General features: G+C 39.5%; 1 protein-coding gene across 1 annotated transcript in view; it reads right to left on the reverse strand.

The window, feature by feature from the left end:
- Positions 1-2,895: 2,895 nt before the first annotated feature.
- vwa5b1 (von Willebrand factor A domain containing 5B1) overlaps positions 2,896-12,799 on the reverse strand; it is a 31,995-nt gene continuing 22,091 nt past the window's right edge. The window contains exons 18-22 of the mRNA XM_080899749.1: positions 11,339-11,473; positions 10,685-10,756; positions 10,161-10,230; positions 7,612-7,735; positions 2,896-6,828 (exon numbers count right to left, since the gene is read on the reverse strand). Coding sequence (XP_080755875.1) covers positions 6,196-6,828; positions 7,612-7,735; positions 10,161-10,230; positions 10,685-10,756; positions 11,339-11,473 — 1,034 coding nt within the window. The 3' untranslated portion in view covers positions 2,896-6,195. The remainder of the gene's footprint in view (positions 6,829-7,611; positions 7,736-10,160; positions 10,231-10,684; positions 10,757-11,338; positions 11,474-12,799) is intronic.

Raw genomic sequence — 12,799 nt, forward strand, 5'->3', positions numbered from 1 at the left:
AACAATAAATAATCTATTAAATAAATATTAAATAATTTATCAACAGCGCGACTCTACTGTGGCTCAAAGTTTAGTCCTGGATTGACTGTTACATTGAGGTTAATAAACATAAATTACTGAGAAAAAGATAGACACTTACTAACAGTTGCTATGCAATGAAAACGTAGCACAGCAACTGCTAATCGCGATCTTAAGTTCTGCACCCCAAAGCTGAGACACTAGTCATTTATTGTGCCCCACGACCTGCCTCTAGGCCAGCAGTCAGCCCAACACTGCAATTACTTATGTTTGCTCTGTATGCTATTTATGTCCAGTTTAAACTGCTGTGATATAGTGGCCTGGATTAAATCAGACATAAGCCTCCTTTCTAAAGCCAGACGAGTTTAAGTAGCTGGAATGTAACAGAATAATTGTCACTGAAGATGTTGAGTAAATGGACCTGCGGGGAAAAAACATGAAGATGGATGTGCATGTCGAGCTAAATGAGCACTTTGATGCTTTCCAGCCTGAATCTAAATGAATCTTTGGCTCCCATCAGCGTTATGTTTGTAAAACCCACCACTGTTCTCACTGATCATGTCATGCTACATTCTAATCTATATATAGGACTGTAAATGAAATAACAGAAGATTAGTTCAAACAACACATTTTCACATGCATTATAGTCAGTAGCTTAGCAACAGGACCAACACACAGGACACAGTCCAAACTTTTCTAAGGTGATTTTAATGTGTGTGCGTGTCTGTTGTTGGAATCAAGGCGTGCTGCGTAATATCACAACACACCTGAGAAAATATCGTGATCTAAATACGGGTTTTTGTGTGCATGCTCTTCAAAGCACTCCACAATGTCAGGAACTCTTTGAGTCTTGTTTGATCTCTCAAACAGGGGTGAAGACGGTTATTAGCGCAGCAGTAATGAGCTTTCATTTTTCTTACCCGGTGCTCCGTTCGCTGGCCCTCTCTTCCCCCATTTCTCGTTCATGCGCCCTCTGCCTCTCACGCCAGGCTTGTTTTACCTTGTAATAGTGTGGATGGTGTAAATGGTGCCTTGTCATCCTAATTACTATCACCCTCTTTGATTTCAAGGACCCACATTATGGCTGCTTTTTGTTGTTAATGAGACTTGTACCGTGTCACTCGGGGGAAGGAATACAACCAGTGTAGCTCAGGTCACCTTGACTTCAGTTCAGTGATGGGAAAATGTTGTGAAGCCCAAAGAGTTTTTAATAGACTGCTCTCCAAACGTAAGTTTACAGAGTGCATTTATAGTCAAAGCAAGAGCAAAATTTCATTTTCCAGTTGCTGTGAATGTATCATTACTCATACAAACGTTAGCCCCTAGCAACCAGCAGGATGAGTGCAACTATCAGCTGGAACCAAGTTATAGAAGCATGTTGTCCAAACTTACCATGAAGTCCAACAACTTTGCTCCCTTTCTCCAAACGTTCTCATTTTTCTCCTGTCAAGTGTGCATAAAAAGCCTTTTTTGTAATTTGAAGGGATGAAGCAGCATTGTTTCTACACATAACAAGCAATTTAGCAAACAACCAATTAAATAAATTGTATCTTTGTTACTAGCAGCCTGCACATAATTTGTCCAAATTTCTTTAGCTGAATATACAAAAAAGTGTCAAAAATAACACATTTTGACAGGCATCAAATAGGATGTTTGCAACAAGAGAGCTATCAGGTGGAAATACAGCAAAGACCTGACACGGGACCTGAGAAATGCATCTGGTCTTTCTGTTGATCCATCCATCATGCATTTCATCCAGTGGTGTTGGAGACCTTGTCAAAACTGATGAACACATAAAAGTACCATCATGGACCATCATTCTAAATAAGTGACCTCTAATAGTGCATGACCAGAAAGGTTTCTAGCTTCTAGGTTTGTTTCCATTCACAAAATCTAATCAGGTGTAGCATCCTGGTCATATGTATAAGGTGTAAAACCTTGTGTTTTAGTTGTAGGGTCGTAGGTGGTATTTTTGCCCTGTGTTGTTGCCTGTGTAGACCATTGATTTTTTTTTTTAAGGATTTTTGTGTCTTGTCTCCAAATCTTTTTGTGACGGTAATATTTCTGGGAGCTTCCTTCTGATTTTCCTTTTGAAGAGCACCTCTGTGGGGCTCTTACTTGTGGCTGGGTGATCATTATACTGATAGGTTTAGAGGTACATACAGAGTTACTTTTTTCCCAGTTTAATTCTTCACATTGTGCAACACGTATCCTTTTTCGCTAATAAAATCTCTCCATTTCACAGCTGGTTTATGGCCACCGTGGTGTCATGTTTCCAAGTAATTTTCTGATGTACTGAAATAAACAGCAGGCCACAGTCAGACAGGGCTGTGAGACCAATGTGACTGAAGATGTTCTGTAGAGCTTTATTGTGGTGCTTGACTACAGGTTACATTTTTATAATATTGGCAATAATCGTATGTCTATTAATATAGAATTTCCTGCAGGTAGGAAGCCCAGGAAATCAGTGGCTTCCCTCAGCTCATCGAGTGCTCTCTGTGGTGTACTTACATGATATGATTTGATTTGATGACATTTCTCTAAAGCCATTACTGGCCAATATATCAACATAAAAATTGTTCATGTTTGTTTGCCCCACAGCACTTACTGTCCAGTCACCATAAAGTATATGCAAAATGGACATCTCCACTGGTAATTGACATTTGTGCTTCCTTCATTTTGGAGGAAGATTAGTGAGACAAACCGATGGGTAAACCTGGAATTATCAGCATAGCAGGAGATCCTTAAAAAGACAAGGGTCACAGTATTAGTCCATGAGGTCTGCCTTCATGGTAGCAGAGGAACAATAATGACTTGAGCCCCAGCTCTTTGGTTGTAGACTTACTTTATTACATGCACCTTCAGAGCTGGTCAGAGCATTCACAATTATAAAGACACAGCAAAAGCTTTCAGCAGCCTCAAACAGTTAACAATCATTTATAAAGGCACGAACAGCAAGTTGAAAGATACTGCACCATACACCTGACTCGGTACATAAAAAATACTTATTTCAATTACAGCTGCACTAAATACTGCAATTACAGGACAAAAATATTACTATATGACATCTACATTGTATTTCTCAGTTCAGAGAGGGAAATACTGCACTACTGCCTCCAATGTGGCAATTGAATCATCAAACACCATAACATAAACACCTGTGCTCATGCAGACGGACGTATGCAACTCAGCCTGAGTGGAAAAAGGAATACCTGAGTAAAGCAACACTGCAACGAGGGGGAAAAAATAGAAAATTAATACTGAAACATGCTCAAATGGACTGAAAAGGAAGAATAAAAAAGGCAGAAAGAAGGGTATCGACTGTGTATATATTTTTAAATGAACCAATTGTTACTGCAATGAACAGGTTTTACATTTTCAGCTGATTTAAACCTTGTTTAGGCACTTGAGGTAAAGAAGCTTTGACAGTGATAATTAGCAGGGGCCATTCATCTTTGATTTCAGGAGCAGGACTTTTGGTCACTGTACATATTATTGGGGAGTAGGCAGCACCAGCTGTTTGCAAATCCAAGGTCCAACATAAGTGATAATTAAATTATAGATCATTACAAGTGGGTTTAACCGTTTTTGATTTTGCTTTATAATGTGCAAATAAATAGTTTCCAATAAAAAAATATTTAAGTCAACTAAATCCTGAAAACTCATTAAGGATTGCATCGTGCACACATAACATGCCTCGCTCTCCCATCATATACCAAACACATACTCCCAAATTGGCAGCCCATTTAAGATGCAGAACTTACCATCTAACCCTGCATTGATGTCTACTGGTTTCAACTCTACAACACCCCAGCATCCACCTGTAGTCCACAGTGGGATCTCTCCAGAATTTGTATTATAGTTTTGGGAGGGATTTCATATTAAAACAGTGTTTTCAAATGTGAGTTGTTCTTTGAAATAAAAAAATCTGTATTCAAATAACATAACTTATAAAGTAAAGCTCTTTCTGGGGAAAGAAAAGTATTGAATTTAATTGTGCATATATATAGATATGTTTATATGTGATTATGATGTCAGCAGGATGTGCAACTAATTTCTAGTAATTTGGCTGTTTCTATCTGTCTGTCTCTCTTTTTATGGTCCGAGTTTTTCAGTTTGCAACTGTGCAAGACCCAATAATGAAAATTAAGAGCTATAACACTGAGATAAAGATGACGGCTATGTTTACAGACAGGTGTGCTCCAGCCAGTATCACAGAATAACTTTTAGCTTCCTTTATTGCCTGTTATACCATACTACTAGCAATTACTATTGTATTTCCTACATCTTTATGTAGTGCATAAAAACACAACATGGACAAAATAACTGGGCCAACTACACATTACGGCTGATTTAGACTGATTTAGACTTTTGCAGTGAATCCTTGTAGAGCCCAACGTTGTATGCACATGCCTCCATTGATTCATTCAAAAACCACAGCAAGGTCACCAGAAACTCAGGGGAGGATTCCCTGAACGGACCAATTACAACAGGGGAGGGCTACATCAACGGGGCGTGTAGTTACATTTCCAGGGAGCAGCATGTCAGGTTATGGCAAAGGTTACAGCGTAGGTTTACAGAACAGCTCGCAGTTATGATGCATGTACAGCACTGATTTATTAATGCAGAAATACAAATCCCCTCCTACAGGAGCTCCTTGGTCATTGAATCCATGCCTTGAAGCTCTCAGCACACAGGGTTTGTGCTGATGTCAGTGGAGGTTTGGATCTCTACAGGTATTAAGTCAGCACCGTGTTTGCCACTTTATGCACTATGCACTTCAGCACTCAGCCATCCCACTCTGCATCTTTACATGGTCTGCCACTTTGTATGAGCTGCTGTGGCTCTTAATCACATCCACTTTGCAATAATACCACTTACAGCTGATTCGGAATCAGCAAGAAGGGAAGAAATTTCACAAACTGACTTATTGCAGATATGACATCCTGTTACAGTACCATGTTTGAATTCAGTGGGTTCTTTAGAATGAGCCATTTTAAAAGGCACCTGAATTCAAAGTTTAAGAGGCATGGCCCAATGCTTTTGTCTATATAATGCTTTTGATATATTTTAAGTCAAGTGTGGTCCTTAGTGCTAAAAGCCTAATTATTTCTGTAGGTTTCGTGCTATTTTTTGAGAAGCTTCATTTAGAAAAACCTCTTAAAGCGTAATCACTTTTTTATTCTAGCAGATTAATAACAATGCTTATGTCAGCTTACAGCAGTTAAACCTGGTAAATTACAGGGAAGATCTCTGTGTGAATTAGAGTTAAATTAGTGTAAATTTCCTTATTACTTAGCAAACCTTCAGCTTATGAGGATAATTCTGAACCTGCAAACCGCTGGTGCATCCAGCTCCACATCTGTGTTTTTGTTTTTAAGTAAAAGAAATAATAAATCTTATACTCTAAAACAGTTATAATCAGGTACGGGAAAATAAAAACTGTATGAAATATAGACAGTAAATCACATGCTAGAGAGATACACACATTTCCCCACATATACCACATATTTTTTTTTCAAACAAATTGTTAACCTATGTCATATTTTCTCTAGCTTTTTGCATATTTTTCTTTCTCTGCTACAATTAAACTGCAAAAATGGCAAATAGTACTAACAATGTAATGGCACCGAGCATTAGAAAAGAGTGCCAGTACTGAGGGCAAGTAACCAGATTATTATTTTCAACATTTGTTTCCCCTCAGCACAATCCAAACAATTCAGAAAAGGTTGTACTGTTGTAAAAATGGCGTGTACTAATTAGTGGAACAGTTGATCTTACCATAGTTTTGCAGCATTCTCCTTGTTACATCAATGTGATGACAGTAATAGCTTTTCTCAGATGATGATGGTTGATGGCATGCTACAAATTTAACACTGGCATTCTTCTCTTTCAAACTCAAATCAGTGGCATAACTTGGATAGTTCCATTGCTAATAGTGATCCAGATACAGCATATGGCACCAGCGAGGTAACAGCTTGCACACACTGTAGTTCCTCTGAAGAGCCTGTGATATGTTTGGAGGAACAGCACACAAACAGAAGAAAACACACATTGTTCACAACTGCAACGCAAAATCAGACTCCAGAGGACAAACTGCTGATCAGAGAATAGCATGGCCTCAGTTAGCATAGTATCGTTAGGGTTTGAGTACTTGCAGTCTTGGACTGACAGGCCTCAGACGCTGTTAGGGTTGTAACAGAGCATGTTCAGTTGCAGGTTTTCATCCCAGTGTCTGAGGATGATGAAGAGCTGATTGGCAGCAGCCTTCACTGATGCTAAATCTCGGCCCTCTGGGATGTCCTGCTCACTCAGCCACATGCTGGCCTTGGCGGCTACCAGTTCCCATTCTATAAAATAGTTGGCAGAGCTATGCTCCAGCCAGGCAAGGGCCACCGCTGTAGCCCACACCATGCTTTCTACAGGCGATGGTGTTTCCAAGCCCCCTGACCCAGAGCTCTGTGCACTATCCACCCGGGAGAGTGTGGAGAGCGGGGGATTGGCAGCGGCAGATGGGCTGGCTAACGAGGAGGGACCAGCATCCGTCCAGGTGCTCCTGGACAGATGAGACAGGCTGTGAATGCCTGCGGTGTGATCTGCAGGCTGCTGATATGTTTCTTGCTCAAACGGTGATCTGCATCCGTCATCAGCACTCTCAGCGCGGCGGCTGCTGGAGTGAGACAAGTGGCCCAGGCTGGTGCGGTGACTGGTGAAGGGGGACGTCCACTTTAGCTTGTCCATGGGCACATTAATGGCATCGCACAGAGCTGCGTCCAGGGGAAATGCACCACAAGCCAACTGCAACAACACCTGTACAGAAAATTATTTAATTTGTTTAGTTACTGCAGTCTTTAATCCTTCAGCAGTGAAGCAGAGGGCAGCATGTATTTGGAGAGCATCTAAAATCAGTTTCAGTTGGCAGACTGTGTGTTTGTCTTTATGCGTATCAATAGAAAATAAGGACTAAGGGAGCAAGTCCACAGCTGATTCATATTCATGATGTTCTTCTGCAATGTGGGGTTTTTTCTGCTCCAATCAACAGCTTGTTGTGAGGTGCTCTGACCAAAGATTCCTCGCTGTTACAAGAAGAGGAAATCATTTCATCGTCAGCTATTCTACATATCTTTTATTCTACAGCTATTCATTTCTGACACATACTTTATTCCACTGAATCTGGGAAGTGCCAAACAATATACGGACAATGTGCCATGTGCTGAACAATTAGAGCTCCCTTTAAGGTCTTGGTTAGTGGAAACGAGGGTCATGGTCTTATAATATTAAATGCTCATATTATAAGCACCCTATTAATCCATCAATCATACCCATTTCTTTTGCAACACAGAAAGAAATTTCATTTAAGTCTCTTTTATTCTGAGTGTATATAATGTCAGACTACAGACACGCTACATTTAAATCTACAATACAGCATGCTTACATGCTGTGCACCTTACGCCTCAGGGCTCTTCAAAGCAGCATAAACGAGCGAACTCATTGTTCGCTCTGTCTAAACAGCCTCTGACAGATTCACAGTCTCTGTCAGCTCGAGTTAGTGTACGTTAAAAAAACATTCACATGTAAAGATCTGCAGCCCACCAGAGGAATGTAGTCTTTGTTCTCGTTGTCGCTCTCTCCAATTGAATCACCAGACTTGCTGTGAGATCGACACATGAATCCTTTGGCAGCTCGAGTTAGCAGACGAGTCCTGCTGAGGGCCAGCCTTAAAGAGGAGAGGGGGGTGCAGAAGTAAATTACAGTGTAAAGTATGTGAAACACAAACCACCATTAGGTGTAATCCACTGATTGTGAAGGAAAAGAATGGCAACAACTTCTTTCTTTTCTTTTATGTAAAAGTTTACATGTTTTATAACCCAATAAAAAATGGGAAATTATTTTTTTACAGGTAATGAGGTTTTTTTAGCCTCTGGGCATCTCCATTTCTAGGGATGGAAAATGTCTTCGTCTATGCAGAAATATCTCCAATGACTGTTTATTGGATTGATATGAAACTGCACAGACCACATACATTTTAAGGGGAACTACCCTCAAGGTATAAAAAGTCAAATCAGTGAAGAATTGCCTTATATCTGCATTCCTTTATATGACCATTAGGGGGCAACTCCTGAAGTAGTACAACTGTATAGAAATCTATGAGAAAATAACAACACGGCTCACTTTTTTATGAGCTCTGTAAACACTGTCCTCGTGAGTTTATGGTCTCAATCACTAGTTTAAAGTCTTGGTGAAAGTGTTTCTGTAATTTCTAATTTTCTCTCTGTACTCCATCATTGTGGATTTGAAATCAAACGCTGCACACTCACCTTTGGGTTTTACAAAGGTTTTGTAAACCACTATTTACAAATTACATTTTTGATGCATAAAGGCTCAAAAATAATTAGGCAAACTAACATCATTTAAGGTTTTAATACTTGGAAAAAATAGCACAGCAATATACCTTGTTCCAATTTAGCCTAATGCTGTATAAGTGATCAGACAGCGCTTCGCAGTGCAAGTGGAAAGTGACCCAAAACCTACTGCAAAAGCAATCAAGGAGCTTCTCTAAGCAGAGAAATTGTATATCCACCTGTTTGCACTCAAAGACACCACCTCTTATTAAACTATTAGTTATTAAATACAAAACCAAAGGCAAAGAGACCCATTTTCATGGTCTTAGACATTATGCAGTCTACTGATTGCAAATTATTTTCATTCAAGTATTACAAACAATTCTTATATTTAAAATTATATTAGTTTGTCCAGTTACTTTTGAGTCTATGTGACTGTAATTTATAAATCGTTCATGCAATACTTTTGTTAAACCCTTGAAATAAGCTTAAAGTTCAAGCACTTCTTCATTAAATTTCCACTGTGGGGACGTAGAGATGCAAGATTACCCAAAATTTCCAAATATTTATGTAACAAACTGTATAACATTTATATTGTATTTTATAAAAACACATATAACCCACTGTACCCATGTGAGGTCAAAAAAGAGACAAAAATGCAGGGTATGCCTTAGGGCACGGCTACCTTATGATTTCAGAGTTATTTCATTTGAGAATGCAGTATATCATGTTCACCCATCAGCTTCAACATTTGATCTAACTACAGTAATATGGGTAAGACCAACATGCTCAGCTTAGATTCTGTGAGTGATGTAGCAGTGGCTTTATCTGACTTATATACATAATCTCAAATTATTTTCTTTGCAAAATGTCTCAACATTTACATGATTTTGTCTCTTATCGGCGCACAGATCCTTTTGTACTTTTGGTTTTTCTTCACTAGTAAAGAATAATGTTAACCTGCAAGCAACTGCAGACAAAAATTTGCCCGTATGGCTAAATCTGTTATATTTAGATGTTGAACTTGACTGCTCGTTTTAACAAATCTCCATTGTCCATTAAGTATGGTTGTATCTAAGTAACTTTCTCTTTTAACCTGTTATTTAACACCAAAATCAGGTCACAATTTGAGTTGATTCAGAGAATACTTTCTACACATCATTCAGCACATATGTTCTACCTGCAAGAGTGGTATACTCTCCCAGAAGTAACCCCCTTATGCAAACCTCCAAATCTTTCCTCCTCCAGCCAAACACATTTTTCTTAAAAATTTTTCTAACTAACATGATTGGCCACTTGTGATGAGGTGAGCAAAAGTCAGACTTCACTCAGCTATTTCAATCAGTCAATTTTCATCCAGTGCTATGGAGATTTTCCATTAGAGACCAGCTGAAAATATTGTATATTTTTTACAGTTATGCCATCTGGCCTCTTTCTTTCATTCATTTGAACAGTGTTTCACTCTGCGCAGGCATCAGCACATTGTATAACCTAGGTGTCTCAGCTCTAAACACATCCTGGCAGAGCTGCAAGCATGGCTGTGGACTCTTTGTGTTGAGGAGAAGAAATTGTAACTCAGTTCAGGGTCACAGCTAATGATACCCTGCATTCAACTGATACATTAACCTCAATACAGCTTACGCTAAAAGCCAAAATCAGCTGACAGGAATGGATAAAGATGATGTTAAGAATATTTTCTGCCCTGTGAAGTAGTCGAATTGTAATACCCATTTAGTTCCTAATGTAGTGGTAGCACAGCCTCAGCACATTAATTCAGCCAGCAAGCCTCCAATCACCCACCTGGCAGAAAAAAGGCTTTCCACCGATTTCTGTGATTGGTCGGAGGTCACAGAGGGACTCCTCTGGGAGACTTGGAGACAGCAAGACACAAAGAGAGGCAGAGTTAGCCAAGGGAAAAGAGAGAAGTGAGGGAGTGCATTTTTTTCACCTTATTTAGTTTTCCCTCCTAAGTGTGAAATAATAAATGCCTGAAAAACACCCACTGATATATAAGTGACAGCAGAAGACATAGCTGCCTCTCCTCTCCAGGTGAAACTCTTCTTGTTTGTTTCTTTATTTTTTTCCAAATAAGATCCAGACGGCATTTGTCAATACAAGCCACCAAATTCTGTCGACTTCTGTCGTCACTGACAAGCACAGGGACTAAAAATGTCAATAATCTCATGTTTCTCATTTGGACCAGTGCGGCCGCGCCGCAGAGAAAACGACAACAAAGTGCCAGACAGTGCATGTCAAAGGTCTTCGTGGAGGGAAAATTGAGGGGGCACAGCAAACTCACTGACTGTTTGATGTGTAACACTTACCCTCCGCAAAGCTACACTTCTCCCAGCCGGCGGAGGAGGGGGTGCTGCACGGAGAGACGCCGTCTTCTCCACCTGAGACGATGATGAAAAAGATTTTAACTGTCAGCTGTGCTCAGTTTTATTTCTTATCATTCCAAACCTAAGAGGTCATTCTTTTGTGGAAAAAGGGTGGTATCTGTCTAATAATGCTGATGCAACTCATCTGTATCTGTGCACGTTCTTTTTTTGACCGGCAGTGCCTAGCAGATGTTCGAGTGGCGTGCTCGTCTTAGCTCCCGCTGTTGCTATGCCACCACTGAAAAATCAGTTTAAAATGTTGTGACCCTTTGCTGAAGCTGGATTATTTTTAATGTAAAGTAGCACTCGGCTTTTCGAGCTCAACATCTCACAGCTCCCAGAGCTGGTGAAGCAAGATTGAAACCTTTCCCTTGTTGAATAAACCAAGATTTCAGTTAATAAATATGATTCTTATTCTTTCCTCATTGAATAATGCTCCTGTAACTGCTTCCTTTGATCATATACTCCATGCTTGCATCAGAATAAAAGACCTCTTCATGTCTCATTTCTTTCTACTTTATCTCTAGCTGGCTATTGAAATGAAAGTGCCTTCCCTAGGACTGAAATGTGAGCCAAGAATAAAAAAATGCAGCCTACTGTTGTGCAGCAGGACATCTTCGACTTCCTCCGACATGCCGCCAGACTGAGAGCGGCCAAGCCCGATGGAGTAACCTCTGTTCTTTCTGCTCCCTGAGCGAGAGCTGGGGTGTGAGTTCCTCTTCAGACCATCACCTGAAAACAAATTTTTGATCGTGAGACATTTTTTAAGCCTGCTGTGGGCATCTGATGTGTAATTCAGACAGAAAGAAATCTGCACTTTATTATAAACATGGGATAATTTAAGCTGCATAGACACATTTTAACCTTTAAGTAACCAGAAGAGGGACTTAAACTCTAGACATGAAATTTAATCATGAAAATGTTCTCTACCATTATTTTTTTAAACCTGCTTCACAGATTTTGGGGAGGTTTTTTGGACATGCTGGTAATGTGGTGTGGCAACAATATGTTTTTCAACATTATAGGCTTTGATTTTACTGTAATTTTCAACTTTGAATTATTACATTGCGATGTCTTGCAGTCAGTCATGGCTAACAAAATCCATTGTTGCAGAATTCTTGGGGGTTTCTATCCTGTATTTATAGAGTATAAATGATCCCTTTCTGCATAAACATGAATGAAAATAGTAAATTATAAATTACATTAGTGCATTTTACAGGAAAAGGAAAGGAACCAGTATCAGTATAATAGATGCATGCAGATATTTTAAGAAAAAAAGTATATATAATTAGGTAAGAAGTTTAAAATAATATGGTGTACATTGCCCCACTCACTCATGGTGGTTTTGTTTAATAAGAGTAAAATTTACCATGTTCAACTGGAGGAAGTAGTGATTGTTTTTATTATTTGAATTATTTTAGTAGATTGCTGCCCACAAAATCTTTTGCCACAAATTTACTCACTCTCTTTTCCGTCACTCTGGTTGTGCAAGCAGCCCCTTTTACATGCCATCCTATGTTTACTAAAGATATCTGTTACTCCCATTGGTAGAGGCTTGACTGGTTGAGGCTACCTGGTTATTTTGTATCCACCCACTTTAAATCACAAGTTTGTCTTGTTTGTTTGTCTGTTTCTGCTACATGCCACTTACTTTAATTTATAGTTAATGATCTCTATTTGCCAAATCGCTTCTGGGCTCTTGGTAGCCTATCATGCTGAATTCCAGCTCTGGACTCTCCTGGAGCAGCTTTGCATAATTCACACTTCAAGTTAATCCCAGTTAACCCAATAGTGAGCTTTACTGCAGCTCTCCAGGTCACTGACTGTCTGAAACATGTCGTGTTAGCACGTCTTCCTTTAAAAGGCAAAGATTCCTTTAAGACAGGTTTCTTCTGACTGACTGCTTTTCACAAGCGAAAGGTTCAAACAAGGGGCAACCACAGGAGCTGAAAAAAATGAAGCCACCATAGACGTGCTAAAAACTAAAGTACCTCAGGTGTCACTTAAAGCTGGCTCCAAGACTTACATGTTAAACTGTTATTCTGAGTATATTTACAG

This window comes from Rhamphochromis sp. 'chilingali', assembly GCF_963969265.1.
Source record: "Rhamphochromis sp. 'chilingali' genome assembly, chromosome: 12".
NCBI classification, from domain to species: Eukaryota; Metazoa; Chordata; class Actinopteri; order Cichliformes; family Cichlidae; genus Rhamphochromis; species Rhamphochromis sp. 'chilingali'.